General features: G+C 41.7%; 1 protein-coding gene across 2 annotated transcripts; it reads right to left on the bottom strand.

Annotated features, from left to right (window-relative positions):
- Positions 1-23,185: 23,185 nt before the first annotated feature.
- tbxtb (T-box transcription factor Tb) lies at positions 23,186-27,343 on the bottom strand. 2 transcript variants are annotated; one of them, XM_044046358.1, is made up of 9 exons: positions 27,298-27,343; positions 25,785-25,991; positions 25,410-25,674; positions 25,180-25,314; positions 24,936-24,997; positions 24,779-24,840; positions 24,517-24,693; positions 24,083-24,215; positions 23,186-23,884 (listed from the first exon to the last, which is right to left on the bottom strand). In XM_044046358.1, the coding sequence occupies exons 2-9, from the start codon at positions 25,988-25,990 to the stop codon at positions 23,614-23,616; spliced, it is 1,311 nt and encodes a 436-aa protein (XP_043902293.1). In that variant the 5' UTR covers position 25,991; positions 27,298-27,343; the 3' UTR covers positions 23,186-23,613. The 2 variants fall into 2 exon arrangements, with proteins under 2 accessions (XP_043902293.1, XP_043902292.1); XM_044046357.1 differs by lacking the exon at positions 27,298-27,343 and having other exon boundaries at positions 25,785-26,728.
- Positions 27,344-27,401: the final 58 nt, after the last annotated feature.

The following is a 27,401-nucleotide window of genomic DNA, read 5'->3' as shown; positions in this document are numbered from 1 at the left end:
CTTAAACTGCAATAATCAGGCCGAGTAACTGAGGGTCATCAAAAATCTGCTTTTAGTGGTAAGTTATACAGTGATGCTTCAAGTCACAGATTTGGGAATTTATTTATTATTGTTTTATTATAAATTATAATTGTATGTTACTGTGTCGTGAACGCATCACCCTGCATTTGACAAGACAGAGTCAAGTTCTCGATCGAGGTCCAGAGTTAAGTAACGTGAAGTCGGACCAGTGGGTCAAAACCAAGACGGTCAAACCTTTTACTATTTCCTGCACCCTGTGAGGCAGGAAGGGGCAAGACTTAAATCAACCTCAGCCTCCACCAAAGAGACAGCCCACTTATCACCTCCTTTCACTGCCAGTGTGCCACTCATTACTCATGTATTCACAGCCCCAGCAGTTTAATTACAAGACTAATCACAACAAACTATCTCCTTCATGACTGAACCAGCTGTGGAACTGAGGGATTGGATGCAGCTAATCGGTTCGGTGTTCGTTGTTTTCTTCAGGATTACCGCCGCCGCTACAGAGATTGACTAAGAATGCCATAATGAATTAAGACAAAAAACTGTTTCTCACTCTAGTTGACAAAAAGAAAACAAGTGGCTACAAGACACCAATGCAAACTGGGATGACATTTAAGAAATGAACAAGATACTGATAGGACTTGGGGTACTGAAGAAAAACAATGTACCAAACAGCTAACTCAACATGCCAGCGGCCAGCCCAATACAATAGCAGCATTTAGAAAACTCCTGTTTCTCTTTCTGCATCACTTGTGGGCACTGTGCTAGTAATGATCATGACCTCCCTCAGATGACAGAAGAATGACTATGGTAGTGCTATTTTTCCCAGAGACTTCAGTCAGCAGAGCGGGGGTATGGCCCCATTATTGCTCCATCTGCAAGTGCCACCAGAGTACGGCTCTTATCTGTGCCTTTTTCAGGTACCTCCGCTGAAGAAGCTGTGACAAGGATTCATCCAGCCAGTGCAGTCTCACAGGACAAAGGGCGCACCCCCTCCATGCACTCACACATAAACAAAGACCGATTATCAACTACAGAATCAAAACTTGCCTGACATCTTTTGTTGGAGGGCCACATGGAAATAAATCGAGGTCATTTTTTTGTGCCACACTCTTCTCTCAACCTTCCTCACCCCTCCCTCCAAACACCCAGGGAGACGGTTTCAGAGTCCCATGTGGATGGAGACGAACTACAACCAAACTCCTCCAGGGAATGAGGGGGGAAAAAAAGAATGTACCTACCTAGCAGTGGTACACCTGCCACATAATGCTTCAAAGGGCAGAGAACACACACACACACACATACACAGTGTGCTGAATGGCTGCTTGTGCAACACGACCGGAAGGTATGAGAAACATGCTCTTGTGGGAATACATTACTCACAGTGTAACACATGGTCACATGGTGCTGCACAGATCAAACATGCTGGAAAACAGTTGAAGCTACCACACAGTGAGTACAAATACACTGGGTGCTGATGCTTTGGATTGATGGTATAGTAAAAACTCATTAGGTGCTGTGCTGGAGCCAAGCCCAGCACTGTATCTTTTTCAATTCTCCTTCCTTGTTGTGGTTTTCTCTTTTTGTCTTGTTGCCTCTGCCAATCTCTTTCTCCCTCTGCCTCCGAGTCTTCCTCTATGTTTCTATCTGTCTCTCAGCAGTGTTGTAAATGAAATATGTTGAGCCGCTGAATTTAGCAAAGGTTTATGTCTAGAAAACGCAAGGTCGTGGATAGCAGTGGTCGGCTCCCCACCTGCTTTACTGCAATTTGTTTGGCTTGTGTATTTATCACATATACAGCCATTTCTGCGCTGAGGGCTGTGCCACGCTGTGCATATGCTCACTTTGTTACCCCCGACAGAAATGTCTCACCAGGGAGAAGCCTTTAGTAGAGCACATATAAACTCTTTCCTTTTAGTGGCATGGAAAATGCTGAAATATATACATTTATGGGGTCTGTTTCTGGGCGCTATACTAAACTCAGAGTTTGACCTTGCCACTGCTTTGCGAGGGATGTTCAAACCTGCAGAAGTGTCACTTTCAAACAATGGATAATTAATGTGTTCTTCCCCAGTACTTGTAGTGGCTTCCATACCTGGTCATGCCAGTAGACAAGGAACATTACGTAACTAAAGTAAAAAAATACAAAAAAGTGAAGTGTGGGAAGTGAAATGTAACATGGAAACCTTTGCTGAAGTGTTGTCTCGTATTTGGCTACAAGAAGGGGCAGTAACTTATTGGCCTTCTAGCTGCAGCGCTCAGAGCCATCAGATAAGGAAAGCAAACAGGAGATAACAGAGTGCTGTTGGATCTCTCAGCAGGCCTGCTTTAATGCTGCTAATGGCACAGTGCACTTTAGGGTGAGCTTTTGATGACACAGGCAGCTGTGTGATGTTTCCATATGTTCAACAAACATGGGAGGCCCTGCATAGCTGGGCCAGACCCAAGTACGGTGAGTATGTTGGCCTGAGTGCAGCAGCATGATGGACAGGAGGATATCCCTGCTCCCTCCCCCAGCCCCCATAATTCATAGCAGTCTAGCCCTTTTGCACAACAGCGTCTTGTTCTTCGGAGTATTTTGGCAATGAGAGCCACATGCTGCAAGGACGTTTATCTTACTTTCACAGAAATGTGGGATTAAAGAGGTAATTGGGGATATGATGCTAGATTGACATGGCAGAAAAGCTTCACTTTGTAGTCTCAACCCAGGTCAGGGGTTTGAGAACTTGGGCACAATAAATGGTAGAAGCTGTATCTGGAGAGCAAGATATATGATCATGGGACCTTAGAGGTGGATGGAAGACACACCAGTACTAACACGAAATGTTTTTTTAGCCCCAGGTTGCACGAGGTGAGCTGAGCAATCAGCCATCAGTTTCACCACAGCTAAGAAACATTATTTAGCCTTGAGCCTGGAAGCACACAAGCAGGTATCCCTTTCTGCCAGATCCAGCAGATGCCGACTACTGCTGTGGTGACCTTTAAAATATGCCTCACCATCTGATTTCCGCTTTAAGCCCGACATAAAGAGACACCAAAAAGTGCAGAGAAATGGAGAGAGGAATATGACAGCCACAAAGAAAGTCAGTTTTTTAAAGTTATAAATAGCCATGAATACTTTTCTTATTCATATTTAATTATGTGCAACTCATGTTATCTAAAATATGTCCTTCCAAACACTATCAGTTTATGAAAACCTGTATATGTAGTATCAGAATTCAGAATAGTCCACCTTTTTCAGGTAAGTCTGGGGAGTCAGACCAGATGGAACTGAGGGCTTGTAAAAGCAGAGAGGATTGTATTTTAGTTGAGAGGCGAAAAATAAAAACAACCTTTTAAATCCACCCCCAAGCAGCCAAAAACACACAGACGTATCAAGCAGATAGCACTTCTTCAAAGTAAACCCGCTCTGGATACGAAATGGAATGATGAAGAGCAGGTGAAAAACATTGCACACCTCAGTGCTGCCGCTCAGAAAGACCTGAAAATAGTTCTCCACACATGACTGGACAGACGGAGAGAATCTAAAGGTTGGACAGCAAATGTTGGTTTGCCTGTACACTTCAGGATAAATGATGGCTACAGACGGGTTTTACACCCCAGTGCCTTGCAACTGACAATTAGATAACTCTGTAAGGGCAGGTAAAGATGATGAAAGCAGTAAGATATTCAGACATTTACATCTACATTAGACTGTAAGAGTTACTGGAAATGTAAATTGTCTGAATCCGGGGAACAGTTTCTATACCTTTGCTTTGTCGTGTTTAAAGGCCTGATGTATTGAACAGCACTCTTGCTGTCATGACTGATGAGGACCCACCTCAGCTTACATTAAGAGGTGGCACAATGTTTGCCTTTGCATCTTCACAGCGACATGCAGATGCTGCTAAAAAAGATCCTGCAACACAATCTACTGTGTGAACACTGAGGAGTGTCACTTTGATGATAACAGTGTATGTAAAAAAAAATAAAGGATGCATCATAAACGGCAGAGATAAATCCACAGGCTTCAGGCAGCTGTCACTCAGTCCGTGGAAACAGTTGCTGCAGAGGCAGCTGTTTCCCGTCTCCTTTACCGCCTATTACAAAAATCACAGTTAATAAAGTCAATATGTATGAATCAAGATATATATAGCATAACAATCTGTACCTCTGTTGTCCTGAACTGCATGATCTATTGCTCAATGATTACTGTGTTGATACGTATGACCACATGAGAATGAATGGTAATGTTTCTTCAGCGCACGCACGTTGAGCAAGTATCGTCATAATTTGTATTATTATGCAGATTCTGATAAAGCATACAATAATACAATAACAGATGACGTATCGTGGCCCTACGAGAATCTAATCTTATTGGTTGTTTACAAAGTACTGCTCCGCCGAGACTCATGATCAAAAGACTAGTTCGTTTGCACTGACAGTGACATCATGTGAAAACAGTGAGCGCTGCAGTGCGTGTGTGGGTGTTTGTGTGCAGGCAAGTCTCTGTGAGGAAATTAATAAATAAATAAAAGTCTGGAAGCAGGGGCCTTCTCCCATGTTGAGACTTGGATGAAAATTTTGTGCAAATACAGCGAAAAACCTGTGACAGCGTGCTTAATTATTTTTGGCTGGAGCAGATCTTGCCACTGCCTGGTGGTGCCCAGCGGTGCCAGTCTCTCAGGGGGCGCAGACACACTGCCATCTGGGGGTGTGTCTACCTCAGCCTTGTTAGCATAAACCTAACTACAGTTTCATGAAATTACCTCAGAGACGTCTTCAAAATACACACAGATCTGTGGCTATGGTAAATACATCAGCCTTACTGCAGTCCTCATAAATAAACAGATAACATTCCACTTTTACTTTGCGGTATCTGCAGTGGAAAGGAAAATGGAAAGGTAACCTCAGTGGACATAAGAATGAAATATGAGAGTGTGAAATGGGGGTAAATGCACTTGCTGTTGTTTTCTTAAAGCATCTGCTAAGGTGGGGTGTGACATTGCTGAGGTAGGCTACAGGAAGGGCACAATGACTCCCAGGTGACTTAAGAGGGAAGTTTCTCACACACATTACTCCTTACACGATTGGAAAACAGAAGCAGAAAAACAACATATTTCCTTGAACCTTTAACACCTGTGAAATGTATCTCAAGATATAAAATGTTTTCCAAAATCTGAACTGAAATGGTAATCACTTGAACAAATGAAAAAAAGGGGCCAAGTACTCCAGGTTTACTTGCCGTACAGTCAGTGCAACCCCTTTCTTCTGTTGGCCTCCCACTGTGCCAAAGGAAGAAGCAGGTTGCCTGATGATGGCAGTCACCCACCAGTGACCGAGGAAATAAATCCTTTAACAGGTGGCCAGCATGGAGGGGAAGGGCTAAATCAGCAGCACACCTTCCTGCTGCTGGTGAAGCTGGCTGTTTTATGTGCCTTAATTAGACAGTCGTCCAAAACCTTCACCCCATACATGTTTCTCCTGCACCCTCTGCCCTTCATTCACCCTCCGACTCCAAGAAGCAGCACATATATACAAATGAACCAAGCACATGCTAGCCTTCCATTATGTAATCTTTTAATTCAAATGTCAGGTGTTGACTTGATAGTCTTTAACATGGAGATGTGAAAAGATAAATGGCATTTCAACTGCGGATAATATCTAATGCAACATTTTATTTCCAGATTGCCGTTTCACAGGCGGATAGAGAATAGGTGCATTGTGATATCTCTTCCTGTGCGCTTCCATTCATTGATCCAGTTTCTGAATGATGCCATCGATTTTTGGCTCTTGACTCCTTGGGGAGATCAGCCATGTGTAGTTTTGTCAGTCTCTGTAGCTAAGCAACTGAGAATTACAGTGAAAGAGACCAGCGCTTGCAGCGGTTGCTAGGGAACTGCTAGAGAGTGTTACCACTTGTGAACGGTGCTTCAATATATCAGCCTCTAATGGTTCAGGTCTGATGAAGCTTCGCTTAGAAGGAGATGAGGGATTGGCAAGCAGGCAGCATGCTCCATCTCACCAGCTATACCATATGTCACAGTTGACAAGTCTCTGGAGTCCTAAGCATCAGCGCACATAACAACCAGATGAAAATGATTGCAGGTTTTTCCTCAATAAGAAACCATTTGCATAGAAGTGGAGGCTGAATAATTGAGAGGTGTGGGAGAGAGCAGGGTGGGTGAATTGGGATGAAGGGATGTATGCCTGCCAGCCAAATCCATTAGCCAGGCCTTACTTGGCTGAGACAGGCAGCTGATGGGAAGGCTCTGTTATCGGACACTAAAGGACACCAGGGCTGGCCATCACCATGCCTTCCCTCTCTACTCCTTGCTGCAGGGGGAGAGAGAGAAGGACAGAGAGGCAGAGGAAAATAGAGACAAAAAGAGAAACTGAGGGAGGGACTGGAGAGGTTCAATAACAGAAAGACTGAAGAGGTGTTGCCCTGATACAGCTTTATAATTGGTCTGCAAGGGCGGTCAAATGAGAAGCTACTTATCGCACATAACAGTTCCACAAGTATACTTGTCCATCTCCATCGCTGGAGTCAATTTAGAAGAGCATTAGGACAAATGAAGCGTTGAAAAAGAGGACACCATCTCTCCATTTAAGCCAGGATTAAAAAAAAGAAGAAGCGTTAGACAATTGTGTCCGATGCAAAAAGTCTGTTGGATTGTGTGTGTGTGTGTCTTGGGGGCGGAGTGGGGTGGGGTACATAGCCTATAGCCTTTCTGAAGTATTGCCTGGACTTAAATGATCTAAACATCTCGTCAAACTATTTGCCTCAACAGCATTGAATATCTGTTTTAATCCTGTCTTCAAAAAGCATCAGACGTATATGCTATAACCAAGATTGGTCCATAATGTAGTGGGATATAAAGTTTGAGTGACATGACTTGTGTGAAAAGATTCTCATGATTTGTAATACATTTCCAGACCAGAATAGACCAGCTTTTTAAATGACCAACAAGAAATCACACGCAGTGAATCTGGTGCTTAGAGACTGCAAAAAAAGAAAAAAAAGCTAAGCAAAATATTTGACCACACTAAATGGATCAAATGAATCCCCACAGTTTCTAATCCATCCATCTAATCCATCCCTTCCCTCACATTTGCCATTCGATGTGTCTCTGCTTGCAGTACGCATAATATCTCTGCGTGAAAGAAAAACACATTGCTGCAGTGATGCTTTGCCAATCAGATTTATGCTGCACAGTCTGGTGATCCTGGAGAGGGAGACATCCAAACCAAGATAACCAGAGAGGAGAGGAACACTTCTCTGAACTGAAGCTGTTCATTCAAAATTCAGTGCAGCATGACAAAGTCCTGGCTTTGAATAAACACAAAAAAACACAGCTAAAATAATGAGCATCAAACAAACACCACCGACAAGGCACTTCAATTGGACATTGATTTGTGGGTTTGTTTCTAGGGTTTGTTCCAGTAGCACAGTGAAATTTCGAAGGAAAAAAATGAATGTATTTTGGGTTACCGAAACAAAGAAGAAGGTAAGGCTTGAAGAGAGGGCAAAACCCAGAACAAACAGCAAAGAAACAGCGATTGCTGTTGAAGCCCTGAGATTCATTTCCCCTTATCATGTCAGAAATACATGATAGCTTGCACACAAAGAAGAAGTGCGGACTGCCACTGGGGGCCTGCTTTAAGAGGATACAGCTGTTTGTGTTTACAAAGCTTGTTTCTCTCTTTCTCCCCGTGTCCCTCTGTTCTGCGCTCTCTTTCTCTCAAACACATTGAAAATCAAGCATGCACAAATACCTATGCATGATTGAATTAGCTCCAAGCTCTGTTTTAAGTGTAACTAAACCCCTAAACCGCTTTTTTGTATTGACATACATGTTGTGATAAAAATCAGCTCAACTTCTGCCTCTCAGGTTGCCATTGGCTATTTAAGTCCATGTTTGCCACTGGTACACTGATTCATCACTCATAATAAGAGCTGAATAGAGCTCCTCCCCGGTGGTGCCGTTCATTCCCAGCGCATACGCCCAAAGAGTTTCTGACTTCCGGGTTTATTTCCGGGTTGTAGAGGTTGAATTAAAGACATTAAACAATGTTTTTATCTAGTTCAAGGATGTTAATAAGTTCATTAATAATGTTAGATTGTGTATTATTTGGTATTCATATTTCATTATCTAATGTGCTTTGTGTTGATCAGGTAAAAAAAAAAAACATTACACAATAAATAACCTTCTTTTTAGGGTTTGGCTCCATTTCGTCACCTCGCAATGAGCAAGTCTAGAATCTCAGTCCATTTTAAGTGGGCATTTTACAAGAATAAATAGCAGCCATTACAAACGAGTGGCACTGCATTACAATGAGCTTGTTATTGCAGTGCTACAGGTTGTGCATCCCTGCAAAGTGCTGAAGTCTCATTTGCATGTTTTCATATTTAATCCTGGACAGTGGAGACAGGTCCTGATGTGGCCTAATGTGATGCCTGACATTGCCAAAGCCCTGTAATTATTTTCCTGACCTGCTCAACAATCATCTTTCCTCCAGTTAATTGCTAACATAAACAAATCCTCAGGTGGTTCAGGTTCATAGGGAATGTTTTGCATTCATAAGAGCAGTCTCACAGCAAAGACTAAACAGCCATCACATTCTCCCAACTCATCACAGCTTGTTTCATTCCTGCTTCATGACATGCTTAATTACAGATTCTCCGAAACAGCATGACTGAAAAACTGATTGGTGATAAAAAAAAAAATAATAATCTTGGAAATATGACGGCAATGTATGGTCCTTCTCAAAAAAAAACAAGTTCAACATGAATAAAGAATCTAATTAATCTAAAGTCAGCAATAGAGAAGCTAATGTTGCTGGCTTAAGGGCAAGTGGAAAAAGGTAAATGACTCCTTGTAGGTTATATTTGCAAAGTGGCACTTTTATTGTTGTTCTTCTGTGTCTTGCCTGTGGGCTTAATGTTTGGTGTGTTGTCGCTGTGAGTGAATTATTTAATAAAGCAATGGCAAGCTCGCCACTGCTGTTCATCTGGCTATCGAGTCAGCGGAAAAACTCTCTGGTCCTGCCATCTGTTGGAATCAATAAGGGGGACTTGAAACCCCCAGCCACCATTCAGGGCTCCAGCATGTTGACGATTAAAGCTAACCCCTCTCGGTTTCTCCACGTCCTGCTCACCACCAGCAAGGTTAAATGGCAGGTGCGGAAAGAAGTATTGTACCCTGCACAGTAATGCTAATCCCTCAATTAAATTATGGCTCCTAAGTAGACAGACCTTTCCTGGGGCTGCAGCTCTGAAAGCAAACCCTGCAACATGTTTGCACACTACAGTCTGCACTTCATGCTGGGGCTTTGCATGGATTTGTGGAGAGATTGATACTGTGCAGAAAGACAACAGTACACAATGTGTTTGTGCAGCGTAACTAGACATTAAAAGCTTTGCGATGTGTTTGTTAAGCATGACAGAAGCATTATGAAGCCTTCAAACGACAAGAACACTCAAAAACCCTCTTTGTCCTGTTTGCCGTCGTCTGATGTTTACAGCATGTGGCTGTCATGAGTGAAAAGCAATGTTGTCTGCAGCAGATGGAAAAAGACTGAAGCTATGTCCTTCTTCCCCAGCCTAGAGGGTTCTCCTCATCTAATGGGGAAAAATAAGGTTGTTTAATTGTAGTTTATTTCAGAGCCTGATTGCTTTTATTGAGCTCCATTATTCTTGTTAATGAGCTTGTAATGTGAATGCTGATAATGTGCGAGAGAATGTGAACGTCTCTTCCTCACAATGCGAGTTCCCAGCAGTTTTTGGCCACAAAATCCTTGAACGCTTTTCTAAGCCAAGCATCTGTTTGCAGCTCATTGCACTGCAGTTATTGACCTAGCAATCAGTCAGGAGTGAAACTTTATGTCCTGTGGTGAACATCTCTTACCTGGAAACTGCCCCAGATGTAATGAAAAACACCGGTGTTGGGACTCTGACTCGCATCAAAGAATTCATGGAAATAAATTCTACCGACACTTACAGTACAAAGTGAGCCACAGACGTTCACATGGAAATAGTTGATAATGTTTACTCCTGTATGAGCGTATCAGGGAAGATTTACAGATATTTAAAGTAAACTGTTGCCCTATCAGATCTCTCAGATCTTCAAATAGTGACTTCTTGATTACACCTAGAATTGAAGCTCTCGCTGGCAAATGTGCCTTTAGTTATTGCAGACCTGCACTGTGGAACTCTTTACCAGATGAGTTGTGCTATAGTAACTTTTACAACTAAGATTAAAACTTTTTATTTGTTTTCTGAAACATATTAGCTGAATGAGAGCAAGTGTGTGTGTCTCCTCATGGAGTCCAAAACCTGGTCCTAATGAGGCAGAACGTCATTTCCGAGGAACTGGTTAAGTTTATGGCTAAGGTCTGAATTGTGGGGCCCTGGATAGCTCAGATGGTGGAGACGGTGCCCCATTGGGCAAAGGGCCCATTGCAGTGACACACGTTGGATTCCTTTGCTGTGTGTCCTCCCGCCTCTGTTTCCCTCCTTTCACACTTCACTATCCTATCTAATAAAGGCAGAAACTTCAAAAGTGGTTAGGTTAAGGTTAGGGTTGGGCAGTAAGGGATAATGCTTTGTTTAGACTGTACAAATGAATAAAAGTCAATGCAGTAAGAAGAATAGCTGTGCAAACCCATGTTTTATATATATGTAATTTCTCATCCAAACACCCCACACGTTGCACAGATATGCAATTAATGTACAGACAGACAGATATTCCTTGCATTTATAGATTTTTGCTGTACATACAGTATGTTGTTTTATGCCTTTTCTTCTTTATGTAAAGCACACAGAGTTTCTTCGTGATGAAATGTGCTCCATAAATAAAGTTGCCTTGCCGAAAGTTTAATGTTTTCGCCCACATATGGCATAAAAAAAAAAATATATATATATAAAGACGTATTAATGTTGAAAACAACAATGTATTTTGCAAAAGAGCAACAACATTTTGACTGGTATTAAATTAGGTTATGCAGTGACAAGTGTGCTAAAATGTTGTTGGCATTTGGAACAGGCAGAAGGTATTAGCATTAGACAAAGAGTGCATTATGAGTGAATAATGCTCTGCGCTACCAGTTTGGACATGCAGCAAAGTGAACGTCAAAACTCATTCAAGCACACATTCTTCAGCCCACGCAGCCGCATATCAAGCTTTAAACAAGGATACAAGGGATCCTATCTTCTGCTCATTCCCTCATCGTGATAACCTCAGAAAGAGCAGCGGGAGACACTAATGCCAAAAAAATGCAGTTATAGATGTAGCAGTCAGTCAGCCTGACTGCAACTCACTCATTGTGGATCACTGCAGCTCACCTCAAGAAAAAATATGTAAAAGTCCAGGAAACATGCTGTCCATCAAATGTTCAGCCCACAGACAATAAAATGTCAGAGTACTCTCAACTCTGGACACGCTCAACTCTCCACTTCACCTGAACCACATGTCTCTATACTATGAGAGAAGTCTGCATTAAAACAAGCCTGACTAGATTCCAAAAAAAAAGCACAAATTCATAACGGTCTTGCCGCAATCACCAACATATACAAGAACCTTGATACAAAACAGGCAACTTATTTTGTTTACACATGATGCCTCCACTATTCCGGTGCTCCTTGTTTGTTTTGTTTAGTCACTGTAAGGGAAAGAGGATGTGACAAGACAAACTGCTGTCATCGTTTTATTTCACTCCTCTGTGCAGTTCAGTGATGTAATGTTTATACTATAATCCACCAAGCAAAATACTGCTTGCTGGAATAAGGTGGGGCATCATGGCAACACCGTGGAACAAATCATTGGACAGTTGCTTGCCTAGGAAACCTGCCAGCTGATAATGGGTTTGTAATATAATTACAGTCTTCCAGGGTAGTTTTTTTTTTTCCACAGACTTCAGGGGATGCTTTTTTTTTTTTTGGCTCAGAAAAGATTCAGTTTGATTCTCTGTAATAAGCCTTTAAGCATTCTTCAGACTGTCAGACCCATCAACCCGAAAGTAATCAAAATCATATTAACTTGTCCTAACAAACATTTAGAACACCCACAACTAATGAATGTAGACGTAAAACACATGTGCATTTTAAAATTCTTTGACTTCCCCGTAAGGCAAATCTTTTGGCGTAGCTTTTCTTCTGCTGGTTAAAGGTGCAGTGAAGACAAGGATGACACAATAATGGCCTTACAGACACACTCACTGTCAGCAAAAAACGGAATCACTTTTCTTTGTGCAGAGGCCCCTATGACTTCTGAGAAAATGTAATAGCTGATATTATCTCACACTGCCTCTGTAGAAAGAAATAATGGGGTCCTCTCCATTAGAGAACACATCTCAATAATACAGCATTTCTTGTTAATGTATTTTTTTTTTTCCGCCCAAACATATGAGGGGAGGAAAGTAAGCGTTGCAAATGCATGAGCAGGTGACGAGATTCAAAAAGGCGATAATAAGTATTGTGTCTCAAATACAAATACTTTCTAATATTGCCAACAGAGAAAGAAAATAAATACACTTCATATGAACCCAAAAGGATTATGTAAGAAATTAATTTACAAATACGAAAACTAAGCACATTAACACTAAAATTTTAGTTCATTTTATTACATTACATTACATGTCATTTAGCAGACGCTTTTATCCAAAGTGACTTACAATAAGTGCATTTAAACATTTGGGTACAAACAAGAGCTAGAAGTAAGTAAGAGCTTCAAGTAAGCCAAACTATGAAGTGCTAGTCATAAGTGCGATGTATAAGCAAGTGTTGTTTTTTTTTTTTTATAAAAAAAACTCTAGTTTTTATTTTTTTTCCAGTTAATGAAAACGTTTTTCTCAATTTTAGTTTTCATTACTTTGTTAGTTTTATTGTTGACTATAATAACCTATGATATAGACATAACCAGCCATTTCAAACTTTATTTAACTCATACACATCTACTGTATGTGCAGTGGTTTTTCTAGATAAACAAAGCGGAAAACAACATCATATCTAAAGGTAAAAGTAGAAAAAGATGGTTCTCCTCCTCCATAAAATAACCTACCAGTACATTTTGATATCAAGCTTTGTGCTTATGTTTTGCAGTGGTATCTTTTGTGACGGGAGAGAGCCGGACATTTGCACAGCTGAAGGTTGGTGGTTGGTGGCGGCCTGAGTGGTTGAAGGGCCCAGGAGTGGCCTTGTAATCGACAGTTCCAGGCTGCACAACCAAGAGCCAAGACAAAAACGCTTTGTGGTCCTGATATGAATCTCAATGCTTCCGTTTCTACAGCTCCTCTCCTGGCCTCACCGCGAACAAAAAACGATCTCCATGTGAAAATCAGGGCTCAAACACTCAGTGAACAGAGCAGCGACAGTATAGCGGCGCCATAGCGACACATTCTGTTAATGATACACAAAACGCAGCATGGATCCGCTTTTCGTACCACTAAACATGGATAACATGATACCGACGATATCACAATACAAAACATCCATGAAAAGTTAAAAGTGCAGGATTTCTCTATTTGTGAGGAAATAGAGAAATCCTATTGTGTAATGTGGATGTGGCATCTCTTAACGTAGCTTCCCCTCGTTTCAAATGAGTTATTAACTAACCACTTGCCACAATTTAATTTAGTGAGCAAACCAGTAGTGTGGGAGCAGGTGCAGTTCCTCTCAAGTGAATGAGTAAACCACTGATATTACCAGATTACTGCATTTTAGCAGGAGTTGCGCTGACTACGGATTTAGTGAATCATCGAGCCATATTTTTAGACACGTTTAAAAAAAAAATCCTGACGAGAAGTGTTTTTGGTCTTTATTCCCTTTACTCCAGCCACTATTTCCTAGAACTGAGAAGTACAGAATCTCTGCATTTGCTTCATGAACATTCTAAACTCCAAATGTATTTGAAAATATTGTAGATAAAACATTAAACTGACTGAATTGCCAGCAAACGGAGGAGTTATTTTGGGGTCTTTTTTTTTTTTTTTAGATTTCAACTCACCAGAAGATTAAAGGTTTGGGTGGTGAATCCACAATAGAAAGATGTGCATGAATTCAAAAGAAAAAAAGGACAGCGCGCCAGTGGAACGCTTTATTGCCACATGAACGAGTTTAGGGGAATGCGTTAAATGTTTTGTATCCTTATGGCTTTAAAACCACACTTTACTTGGTATTTGGGGAACCCTAGAATGTTATTATTTGGAAAAAATGAGTCCCAGAGGGAATAAAATCTCAAAACCAATACACTACTTTAGGAAAACAATGCAGTCATAGCCCCACCTCTTACTTGTGTCGCCCCATCTCTCTATTTCATTAGATATCTTTGTTGCCTTCTTCCTTTTTTCTCACTTTATGTTAACTTTTATTTTCTTTCCTTAGTCTCACTGGTTTGGTTCATCCCGTCTCTGTTTCACTGTAATATATACATGTTTGAACCAAACTTTATTTACAAAAAAAATGTTTATACACAGTGGCAGCATTATAAACCTATGTACAGACCCGCCATATGTACTACAGCATTTAAGAGTTGTTTCGTGGGAAAGAAATTTCTTGAATCAATGCTGTGTTTACGGAAACAAAAAGGATATAGGGAAAAGTTCTGTTCCCATGTGGCCTAAGGCCTAAATGAATGCGCTACTGCCTCACTTTGTTTAAGTTCCAGTATATTATCTGATTCTCAGAATGAGTATATTCTGTTATAAAAGATTTAAAATCAACATTTGCTTTGACAAAGCTTCCTGTACTGCAGTATAGTGAGCCTGTATCAAAGCATGCAAAGGCTTTCAGTGGGTGTGTCCACATATGCCAGACACAGTTGGAGAAGGAAGCGCACGACTCCCCTTCCATGTTAGCCAAGGGAAAGTCTCATTTGAACGTGGCCCAAAAAGGTTTGGAGCCAAACACTGTGATGCAAACAGGTCACATCTTCAGTTCAAACAAGCCTGGAGAAGTCATAATATTTACTAAAGTCTGCACTGTGTGCACAGCATGTTACATATCTAACCGGGGAGAATAGTGCAATTGTATTTGTCCAGTTTTAAGATATCCTAGAGATTTTTGTATCCACTGCAATGAATAATTACGGAATAATTGCTTTTCAGGATAATCCACAGCTAAAATGACGCGGGGGTGTGGATTGGCGGTAATTGCAAAGACATTATTACCCTTATGAAAAGATGTGTCATTCAAATTCCAAAGATGAAACTGTTAAATGCTTTGAGCGCAACAAATTCTAGCAACCTCTGCTGTGACGGGTGAAGGCAGCGATCTCACTGATGGATATCTCAAAACCTGGGCAAGTAAAAGCATAACCACCAGCATGTGTTGAAATTACGAGAGGAAAGTGTGAGGAAACACTCTTGAAGGTATCGTGTGGTGGAAAAGAAGAGTAAACTCCACACATTTCAGAGGTATGATGAATATCTGCACACTTTAAGGGACAAAATAAAGTGCAGAACTTCTATCACCACCAATTCAAGTCCAACTGTATGCCGGTGTAGCTCGCTTTACTAGTGCTGTGCAGCTGTGGTGCTTTCACGAGGTGTGATGTAAAAATGCATAAAACACATTAGTTCGACTAAAGTCAGACTAACAAAGTCAGACTAACATGCAGTGCCTGGATAATGCGATTCATAGTCCGATTATTCTTGCATGTATACACTTAGTCGGACTGGAGTCAGACTTGTCATTCACCAGCATTTCCTCCCCAGTCTTAGACCCGAAGTAGACAGAGACGACATATAAACTGCAGAACTGTTTACCGGAAAAAAACAAACTATACGATGGTGTCGGAGAGCGAAAGCTAAGGAGAAGACCCACGTTTGGACTGACAAAACATACAGAACCACAGCGCGATCCATGAGGTCAACTGATTCCCTTTGTGTCGAGAGACACAGTGCCACCTATGGGGGGGAAGTAAGACATACATGGCCAATAAATATATTTTCACCTCCGTATGTAAAGTCGGACTCGGCAAGTAGTCCAATTGTCTGTCATAGTCGGACTACGGCCTTAGCTCGATCGAACTGTGCACGTAAACACAGACATGAAAACAAAACACCGTGCCAGAGGGGGAGCTGTGTATCTGAGAGCTGGCCTACCAATTACGTCACTTCCAGGTACCTGGCCAATCAAAGGACAGTGGGAAAGGCTCTCGTTGGCTGGCCACAGTTCACGTTCTGGGGGTGTGATTTTGGTCTGAAGCAGCGCAGCTGACGAGAGCATCAGTGAGGAGATGTTTTAAACGACTCATTTGCAGCGACTGGGGGTTTTTAACCATGAAAACAAGTTAATATATGTAAGTAGACCTCCACAACTAACATATATGTACAAGCATTTGACGTCACCTTTAATGATTGCGACCAACTCTGAACTCTTACTCTTAAATAAAGGGAAGCAAAGAAACCTCACATGAGCCTCACCCTCATGTAAGCTGTTTCCATTGCTACGGCACAATTCCTGCAAGCTGGAACGACTCTCTGCTCGAAGGCAATGTTGTTCTTGGCCTTGAAATTACAACTCCTGTCATGTATTTGCCAGCATAATAGCAGCTCCGTTACCGATTGAGGTATTACAAAAGCTGTCTCCTGAAAAAGAGGAATACTTGAGTTTCAAACAAAGGGACGAGCCGAGCCTACGCAACCAGGGACGCAGTTGGAGAAACCAAACCCAGCTGGGCTCACGTAAATCATCAATATGCAAACAATGGGTTTACATCACAGATGGAGATAGGTTACAAGAGATCCCAGGGGGTTAAGAGTATAACATTCCCCAAAAACAGTACAGACGTTTGTTTACACTGGCTTTTGTTTACCATTCATCCTGCAGCACGCTGGTATTTTATGAATACATTCACAGTACTGACTGAGTCGTAGCCAATCGGAAGCAGTCAGGAGGAGAACGCAGGTCACTCGTTCAGACTCCCGGTTGACCACGTTACGGAGGAGAAAAAAAAACATGGATGCAAATGTATCTCTGGAAAGCCATTGTTAGCAATATCAGTCAAGAACAAGGTGGACATTCTGACATATCTCGTTTTTAAACTAGAATGAAATAGTGTGGATAACACAGTACCTCTATGTGTTTGATGTAAATGTGGCTAGACCTGTAACATAGTGTGGTACAGCTAGTGGTCTTACTGAGACCCTAAGTATGAAAACAACATAAACTAACCTCCCTTTACACGATATACAACAAAACTATAAGATCCAGTCATTCAAGGGTTCGTACTGGCGTTAGAGGTGGCAGAACTCCCTCTTGTGTTCTCTCCAGTTAGACAGATATCATGATGTATCGCTATATTGATGATCACAAAATCGCTGTATCGTGATATTATTGGTATCGTGGACCATGTATCGTGAGGTTCACCTGTGATTCTCACCCCTACTTTACATGCAGTTTGACAGTTTTGTGACACCAAACTAAGTGATTACTGGTACGAATAGCAGTCAGACATAATAAATCCATGCTGCATTTGTGCATCACTTACAGAAGCTATTATTGGTATCGTGGAGCATGTATCGCGTATCGTATCATGAAGTACCCTGAGATTCCCACCCCTGCTTGTGAACCTCCTCAATACCAGAACATGAACAGTGGATGTATTACTGACAAGTGCAGTGGACTTCTGCAATGACTTGAACAGTTGGAAAGTGAATCAAGAAACAAGTAAAAAGAGAGATGCAGGAAGACGACAAGGAGAGACTAAACACACAGGATTCCCAAAGCCACTTAAAAACTGCAGAGTGTAACTTTAAGCAATGACAGCCACAACTACAATAAGCCAAGTTCACTTAGATTCTTTGATTCTGGTGCCACACACTTCCTCTCCAAGCAGAAAATGAAAGTCTGTTGTTCTGTAGCCAAACCTTCTGTCACACAAATGCAACTCCACTGAGAGCTGACCAGAGATTATACAAAGTAATCCACAGCAACACACAAGACACTCAATACTTATTTAAGAGTTGACTGCACGGCTACACGGTCTTGACATTGCACATGTGTGTTACTCTGTCAAACAGCTGTAGTCCTGATGTGCCTCTCACTCTGTATTCAAACTGAACGCAGGAAGATCAGGAGGTAAAATAACTCCACCACACCGTCTCTGCAGAGAATATCACATACCTGCACTCTCACAGTCGAACTTTCACACTGTCAGCTCAGCTGTCTCCTACCTTGGTCGCTGCATCCTGGAAGCACCGATTCCTCAAAGTCCTGGTCGTCAGGACTTTTCCGTTTCTTCGACATTTGCTGCTCCCTGTTCGAATGACGGATCTCCTCGCCGCTGAAACGATGTCTGCCGATAACTTGAAACACCTTCAACCGGCGGGATACACAGCACACACAACAGTCTGTGAGGAAGCGAGAAGAGAGACGCGAGTAAATCTCAGTCCTAGTCATTCAGATGCTTTCTCTGTTAAATCTTTTCCAGCATGCTGTGTGCGCAAAGTTACCATGTGGTGGCCAGCAGAGCATCTGGAGACGCGGCGAGACATGGGAGCTGGAGCCGGCCGGCTCCTGATACCCGCTGTAATCGGTCAGGATGCGTCACCGCGGACAGTCCGGGGCTTATTTCTCTTTTGACAAATGAGAAATATTTGCAGCTGAAGTGATTTGTCGATCACGTGCGCCGCGGATTATATGCTTGCAGCCAGCTTAGATGGAAATTACGCACTGGAGGGCAACTTGTTGATCCACGTCTGTGGGTCTCGTCGTCACTCCGCAGGGATGTTTTGTTGTGTGTGTGTGTGTGTGTGTGGGGGGGGGGGGTAAGTAAAAATGCAACGTTTTTCTCTCTTTCTCCCTCGTGAAGTCAGCGACGTCACACTACAAGTCTAATCAGGCACGCATGACGCACAGCCGACACAAAGGGAAGTCTTGGATATCTTGAAAAGTAGGCTATAGGCCAGTGTACACGGAGATTATTAGGACGTGGTCTGCGTGTGTGCGTCCCCGTGGCAGCGTTCAAACTGGCGCTCGCCAGAAAACGCGAAACCGCGAAGAAGGAAGAAGAAGAAGAAGAAGAAGAAGAAGGCGAAGGCGATCCCTCCACAGAGTAAAAGTGGAGACAGCGCACGGCACTACAGGTGTGACGTGAGCGGATTGCGCGGCACAGTACCTGCTCCTTCACAACACCGTCGGTCCAGCCACGAGGACAAAACCCTCTCTTGTTCGCCTGTGACACTTCCTGCGCAAGTGTCTGAGTGACACGAGAGGAACAAACGAACGCGCATTGTGTTCTATGAGGACCAGACAGAGTCTTGGACGACCAGGTTTGCTTTCACTCCGGTGTGTGTGTGTGTGTGTGTGTGTGTGGTGGCAGCCACTGCACACAGCAATTTGAGATTACGCTTTGAATAAATGCAGCAGGACACTCGTGCCATGTGTGTGTGTGCGTAATATAGAAGCAGTGACGCCACCGGTCGAGCCCTTGTACATTTTCTTGCTTGATGGTAGTTGAAAAATTCAGCACTGAAGCCAAAAAATTGGGAGTTTTCTTTTCTTCAAAATCCTAACTTGTACTTTCACACATTCGTGTCCCTTATATTAGCATTAGAGTCTTTACATGGTCGTATATGCTGGTGCTTAGGAGGTGAGGGGGATCACGTTCCATTCACTACATTTGGTTTGGATTTCCAGCAGCTTTACTGTTTCATAAATGTGTCACATTCACACTTAATAGCTTTCAAATTAAAAAAGAAAGAAAGAAAGAAAGAAAGAGCTGTAGTATTTCTCTCTCCTCGAGTCATCCATGCGCACATCCGCAGCAGCTTTATTTAAAAAAAAGGGAGAAAAAAAAAATCTACAGTCGCATTGAAGCCACTGACGCTGGTATTTTCTGAAGGCAAACACGCCCCCTCTCCCCCTCCTCCTCCTCCCCCCCATCGCTCATTCACTGCAGCTACTGACGTCAAGACATGCTTGCGTCAATGCTCCCTGCTTTGACAGAGATCCTTTTTTTTCTTTTTTTCAGGATCATAATGGGATTATTAGGCTTTGAGAAACACCCTGCCTTCGTGGCTTTTTAGGTATTCTATTTCTTCTTCTTCTTTTAATATAATGCATGTGCCAGTGTCCTTTTAAATATTGCTTGTTATGTATTATTATATTATTATAATTATTATTTTATTATAATAACAAGGAGACACAGGAGGCACACAATTGGCTTCTACTGCATGAATGAATACCTTTCCACTATTTGATGGATGCCTTTTTTCCCCTTTGACTTGAGCTGTTACATTTGTAACATGTTGTGCATTAAAACTACAGAGATTAATACTTGTCACATGACAGGTAATCCATTTTACCTGTGTTGATTTATTTGTGTTTTAATCCTCACTGTGCTCTGTACACGTGCTGTTTGTTGCACACGCACATGGTCACACACACACACACACAATGGTTTCTTCCACTGGGTTGGGTTAATAGTGAGACGCTCGGACGGAGACACAAGTGAATCAGTGAGTTGTATATTTGATTTGGCGTATTATACGTCTGTTCCTTCCTGTCAGTCTGTGGCTGCCGGGTTGTGTAAGGAGGAGGGAGCGGTGATGTCCTTTTTCACACTGACCTTGATCTTCCGTGCTGAATGGGTTCTCTGACGGGCCTCACTTCACTCACGACAGAGTACACTTTCTCAGCGCCGCCCACCTTGATATTTAAACATAATCTGTTATTCCCTCGTACGAGTGTTAAAATAGTAACAGTCGTTTAGAAATCCAATCAGTGACCAAAAAAAATCTGCCTGCCAAGAGTCACTAAAGTAAAAACAGCTAAAACATACATCTTATCTATGAATCCACTATAAAATTGCTCATTTTCCTGTGACACCATTTAAGACGGGTGTTAAACATATGGCCCGTGGGCCAGACTCAGCCCACCAGAGGGTCCAATCCGGCCCGCAGGATGAATTTGTGAAAATTCACATCACACAATCTAATCATAATGTGAAATATTTTATTTTTCAGTTCCACATACCTGTGACTAAATGTTTGGTGCCTTTGTAGATCCACCGTGATCTGTACGTTGTAATGCACATCTGTAAATGGTAGAGTTAGACATAATATTATTGAAAATGCACTTATTTTTATCAAGAACAAAATGTTTTGTAAAGACAGTTTTTCAACGCATAGGTCTACCTGCCGATGTGTCCTTGGGCAAGGCGCTTTTAACCCCACGTCCTGGCGCCTGTGCCGGCAGCATGTGAATGGGTAAGAAAGATGAGTGATAGAAAAATTGTGTTGTGTATGAAAGAGTGAGTCAATGGGTGTGAATGGATGAATGGCCAATGGTCATCAAGTAGAAAAGTGATAAATAAATACAGACCATTTACCATTTTTGAAGTCATTGTTGTTTATAGTTTATTGTGCTATTATTTAACTGGTCCGGCCCACTTCAGATCAAATTGCGCTGTATGTGGCCCCTGAACTAAAAATGAGTTTGTCACCCCGATTTAAGATGATACAAAGACGCTGGTTTGATGAACTTAACATGGTAATTCCATCTGTTTTGCAAATATTTCTTGAGATAACAGAGTCTTAACTGAGTGGATTTTTGATGTGAAGATGGTGCAAAAATGTAAAATCAGGGGTCACTCACCCTTTACTGCAAAATATGATAAAAACTTTCATTTGGCCCCTTTTTATCTGTCCATAAAGCAACACGATGGGCTTCATGGAGTCCAAAAAGATGGCATATATATATATATATACATATACATATACACTTTGCCAAGTTATTTTGGGTCATCCAGTGACAATTATAAAGGTTAAAATACATGAAAGGTTGACTGACTGGTAAATTTCTCCGGGGCGTTATAAGTTCACTGTGAACCAAGATTGTACACAATATTCCTTCTGTGTGTTTGAGCTCCACGTAGAACACTGCACATGATACAGTTATGGCAAAAATGCTTGTGAAATTGAGGCCCGGAGGGGCAGAGCAGAGGGTTGTTCCTTTGCAATTATCATAGAAATTATACATTATAACAAATTACCATTTTAGGATAAAGCAGATTCAATAAAATATACGTAAAAGTAAAAAGGCAGTCATTTCTGGTTCCATATAACACCAAAAAAAACATGCTGTTGTGTGTCTTAAGGTCATTTTCATGTCCCGCCTGCCATCATGCATTTTCTCACCTAATTGACAAAATACATGTCTTGGCTTGCAGTGTGACAGAAAGGTGCTAAAGAGCTCTTTACATAGTTGAGTGCAGTATCATGTTCTTTTTAATTAAAGCAATACACATCTGTGTATTGATCTGTGGCTCTACTTCCTTAACAGCTTTTGAAATTTGAGGGAAAATGACAATGTGTCAAAGCTGCTAAACATGTCTGGAATATCGATGGATGAATTAACGGGCTGTAAAAATCAATGATCGGACACTATCAGATACTAGATTGTCCTGGGGTGGAACATGTGTTTGTGTTCTCTATTCAGCTTTGGATGTCTTACGGACAAAAAAAACAACAACAGCAGCATAAACACACATGGGAGATGATCATGTGAGACCAATATCCTCAGGAAAAACAAACTAACTGTCCACAAGTCAGGGTCATGTGAAATTGGCACAGGTCAAGAGGGTCAAAGTTGAGGGTGCTCATAAGTGAGGCTGCTCACTGTGGCATCCGCACAAAGTCTATACAGTCCCTCTCTCAGATGTACGCAGATGCAATTCCTCACCTATGTGTGCAAAACGCTCAGTCTCTGCTGCTCTACTCTCAGAATGCGTTAGTCCTCACTTTTACAGCATATCTAAAAGGTGACATCACTTTCTGACACTGCCGAAATGAAGTTTCTTTAAATTTCACAGACACATTTGAAAGATTTCATTTCCTAATATTATGTTTCCACAAACAAGTATAGAAATAGGGGTAATTCCCAGCAGGCTGTACGCTAAGGGGTAAAGGTTCCTAATCACATGAGTTTTAGAGGTTATTTGCTATATGAGTGGCTTTCATACATACTTTTGTGACTTTTGTTACATTCAGCAACTTAACAGAACTGTTGGTGATTTCTGCATTAAATGTGGAAATACGAGTATTTTTTGGTATAAAACTATTTGGGCCACTATCACAGAGCGCACTGTCCTCTATGTTGCTGGGGGAAGGATCCATGTTCCTGTTGCATACAAAATATTGTCACGAGCAAACAGGAAGTGAGGCACAAGCACTGGAGTGACCTCAACATACATTTTTTTTTAATGACAAAAAGTGTCCCCCGAGGTACAAAAGCTTAATCTATTTACACATAAATCCCTCGTTACATTTACATTTACATTATTAACACGTTAACCTTTCTGCTGTACAATTTTCTGTGTTGATGTGGTAAATCTCATGGACTCATGCTTAATATAAGCAGGTTGCACATGGTCACAAACATTAACATATACATTATCTACCGTTTGATCCAAAGAAAAATCTACAACAATAGACATTTTACTTCATAAAACCAGTACAAGAACTCATATTCTCTGTCGCAAAGTGACCAAAGTGAAGAACCTTTTGGACCGTAGAGATCTTCAAATAACATGGATCAGTCCGTTGCTCATGAAGGACAAATAAAAAAAATGTAAATTTGGGGCTGACTCATGCAGACAATTTCCATCAGAGTGAGGGAGGTGTAACAGGAGTCCAGGCCGAGGGCAGTCGCCCGTGTGGAGAGGTGTCGTACTGAGCTGTGTCGTGCACCTCTGTGGTTGTGCCATTATCATACATGGGGGAACCAGAGGAGGGCAGTGTGACAGAGTGAGACAGGCCAGGGTAGTGGCTGTTGGACCCACGAAGGAACTGGGAGCTCAGGCTGTTGTTTATCCCACCGCTCTGAGACACGGTAGTCAACGGTGAGTTACTCACAGACCACAGGCTGGTGTACTGACTGTACAGAGAGATGGACAGAAAACATCTTACTCACTCACTCTGGGGGTGTTTTAGAGGTGCAACACTGGCAAAAGTTCAACTCGTACCTATGTGTTACAAGTCTGACTAATATATTTGACAATAGAAGTATTTGAGGAAAAGGTGAACACAGATTTAAATGTTTTAAAACAAATTAAAAAAGTAGAACTACACAAACCTAGAGTTGGTACCAGAGGTGGAATTATGGGCCATGGGCATCATACTGGAGTGTGTTGGCATCTGCAGGCTGGACCAGTTATCATGGCTTGTAATCATTGAGAGACACGCTGAGGAGTTATCGGAGTAACCAGCTACAAACAGAAGAAGTGTTAAGGACAGGTCAGTGGGGGTATCACATATAGTGTGATTCAGGATTTGTGCCTCTGATATCAGTAGCCATATGACAGTTGACTGTGTGGATCTTCTGCTTGTACATTCCTCGTCTGAAACTCAGCCATTTACAGCTCTGTGGCTACAACTCACACAAAAGCCAGAGGAATGCAAAACATTCCTCACATGGCAGCATTTGTTTGCGTTTCTTGTTAATAGCTAGAGAGGAAGTGGTGCAATTCCTGGATGTATGAAGGCAAGAAGTTGGAGGGAGGCACTCACTGGGCGAATTGGTCCGGTGGGCATATGGGCTGCTGTAGGGGGCAGAGCGGTGGTTCCTCAGGGTGGAGTAGCGTTCGCAGCCGTGGGACGGTGAAAGGGAGACAGGACTCCCGTACTGACCATGAGGACTGGCAGGAGGGCAGAAGGACCCTGTGCCAGGAATAAACCAGCCACCCACTGGCTCCACAAAAAGAAAAGAGACTTTAGGATATGATGTGATATCACATTTAGAAATCTGGACAAAATATAAATAAATACTCACATTGGGAGTAATTTGACTGCTGGTTTTCACTGGCATCTTCTCTGAAGTCTTTGCTATCACTTCTGGCAAAGAAAATAGACATCATTAATTACCCGGATATTGTTGGACTGAACATTTTAATGCTTTTTTTTGTGGAACAATGAACATGCATTCTTACCTCTCCTTTGCATCCAGGAAGGCTTTGGCAAAGGGATTATGCTTGATTTTAAGAGCAGTTATCTAAAAACAAACAATGAAAAGGGAGGAAAAAAAAATAACTTTTGTGTTCGTATCATATTTTCAACCACTTGAACAAGATGAACAAGAACGTGTGCAAATTACGCACACATTTTACGCACAAAAAAAAAACCTTATTGTGATTTACATTTTAGAATTAAATATTTATTCCACGTGTTAGTTACCTCTTCGTTTTGATATGCTGTTACCGCAATGAACTGTGTCTCTGGGAAAGAGTGGCTGGTGATCATCCTCCTCGGGCCTCCGACGCGCACTATGTGGATGCGTGGCTCGTACTTGTGTAAGGAATTTAACATGATCTGCAAACACAGAAATAAGCCCGAGTTACACTTTTCATTTTCCACTTTATTTTGGAAATAAAACACCAAAGAAAGTAAGCCATGGATTTTCTCACCTGCCCGCCTCCGTTGAGTTTATTGGTGAGTTTGACTTTACTAAAGGAGACCGGAGATTTCATCCAGTGCGCTCCGAAGTTGGGCGAATCCGGGTGTATGTACACGCAGCTGGGAGTCTGAGGTTCGGGTTTCCCTCCCGGGACCCACTCCCCGTTCACATATTTCCACCTGTGGTTGTCTGCAGATGCAAAGTCCAGCAGAAAAGAATACATCGCGTTCGGGTCCAATCCTGACACGTTCACTTTCAGCACGGGGAACATGCGCCTTGATGAGATGTTCAAAAAAACATTTATTAACATAAATAAACACATTTATTCACTGTAATAATAACACATGTAATAATACACCACTTTGCGCAGCACAGTTCAGCTCACCTGCCATTCTTTGTCACTATCATTTCATTTGTAAGATCCTTAAATTTTTGCCAAAGCTCGTTTTCGTCCAGAGACACCTTCAGTTCCCTCTCCGTGGGGTCGCCCTTCTCGCTGCCGGCCTGCAGCTCACTCTCCACCGCACTGAGGAGATGATCCACCCGGTAAAGACTGGCCTTCCCCGCGCACTCACTGACGCCTGTGGCCATTCTGTTACAGCAATCACAGAACTTATGGTTTGAAGTAAAAAAAAACAAAAATAAATCTATCCCCAAACTACGTTTCTCTCCTGATTCTCCACGGAGACAAACTTCAGCTCAGGACACTGAGGGACAACAACACCTCCCAAATATATAGTGAGAAGAGGAGCCGCATCTCAGGATGGGTGTTTGGAGCAGAGATGGTTGGCTCATCTCCTCTTTGATCTTTGCGGCCTTTGCACTGATTGGCTGTGAGCGGCCATATCACTGAGGTACACAGGATGACAGCGGTTTTGAATAAAGCACTTTAGCCTATTTTATTACATCAACCTGTAAATATTGACACTTAGATCAAAGCCACACCTGCAGAAATGACACCACTGTAGTCTGACTGTCCGCGGTTGGTCTTCAGCTCCACAAAGCTCGGATGTGTTTGTCATTTAAGTTTCGACTCTGCGCTTTTTCTTTTGCCACTGAGACCCACTGTTGTCCAACAACACATTAATAACACATCTGGGTTAACATGGAAATGACCACAGCTGCTTATCGTGAGTCACCCTGCCTGCGGCAAATAATCACTGGTAAATTAATAAAATAAAAAATAAAACTTCACTTTTCACTTTCAAACTGTTAAAGGATACTACTTAACTTTTAAAGGATTAAAGCACTTTATATATAAAGTTAGATTATATTTATTGAATCTGTGACACAAAGTCAGAGTAACTCAGAAGTTAGTGGTTTTATCGTTTTAATTTGACAATTCAATATTAGATTACTCAGCTTTATACATAATCGATAATAGCGGATAATAATGATACATTTTATTACTAAAATTGTATATATTTTATATACTCAAGGTCACCTTACATACAATAAAACACATTATAAGTTAAAAAGGGAATATAATTAAAGACAATAAAACTGGACAGTGGGAGTTTGCCATTCTGAACTGTTGAGTTTTTAGTTTGTATTTGAAAAGTGGGAGTCTGTCGGTGTTGCAACAATAATACATTATTATAACATATCAGCTGTCTATGTGTCATTATAAAGAAAAAAAAACTGGTCACAAATCCCTAGACATTAACAGTTTAAATGTATTTTTTGTCATTACTTTGTCAGTTAATCTGTAATACAAAAAAAAACACATCAAACATGATTTGATGTGTTTTCAGTAAAGTTTCTCCACAGTTTGAGCCCACAGTCAATGATCTAAAGAGAGAACAGAGACAGTAAATATATATATATATATATATATATATACATAAAATAACACATTTTAACAAAAAAAATGACTTCAATCTGAGACGCAATGTTACCACCGTGTGCTTTTGCTGAAACACATCTTCAATGGATAAGGGATCAGGTGTTTGATGGCAGCAAACACTTCTTGCTGTGTCCCAAAGTGGAGTCTCAAAACACG

Source organism: Solea senegalensis, linkage group LG15 (genome assembly GCF_019176455.1).
Source record: "Solea senegalensis isolate Sse05_10M linkage group LG15, IFAPA_SoseM_1, whole genome shotgun sequence".
Classification (NCBI taxonomy): domain Eukaryota; kingdom Metazoa; phylum Chordata; class Actinopteri; order Pleuronectiformes; family Soleidae; genus Solea; species Solea senegalensis.
Note: the sequence above shows the minus strand (reverse complement) of the source record. Positions and strands in the feature narration are given on the sequence as shown.

Coding starts and splice junctions, on each gene's coding strand:
- tbxtb (XM_044046358.1), bottom strand. CDS start 25,990: ATGGCCACAGGCGTCAGTGAGTGCGCGGGGAAGGCCAGTCTTTACCGG. Junction 25,315..25,409: donor AACTCAACGGAGGCGGGCAG/GTGAGAAAATCC, acceptor CTGTGTTTGCAG/ATCATGTTAAATTCCTTACA. Junction 24,841..24,935: donor TTCCTGGATGCAAAGGAGAG/GTAAGAATGCAT, acceptor TTTCTTTGCCAG/AAGTGATAGCAAAGACTTCA.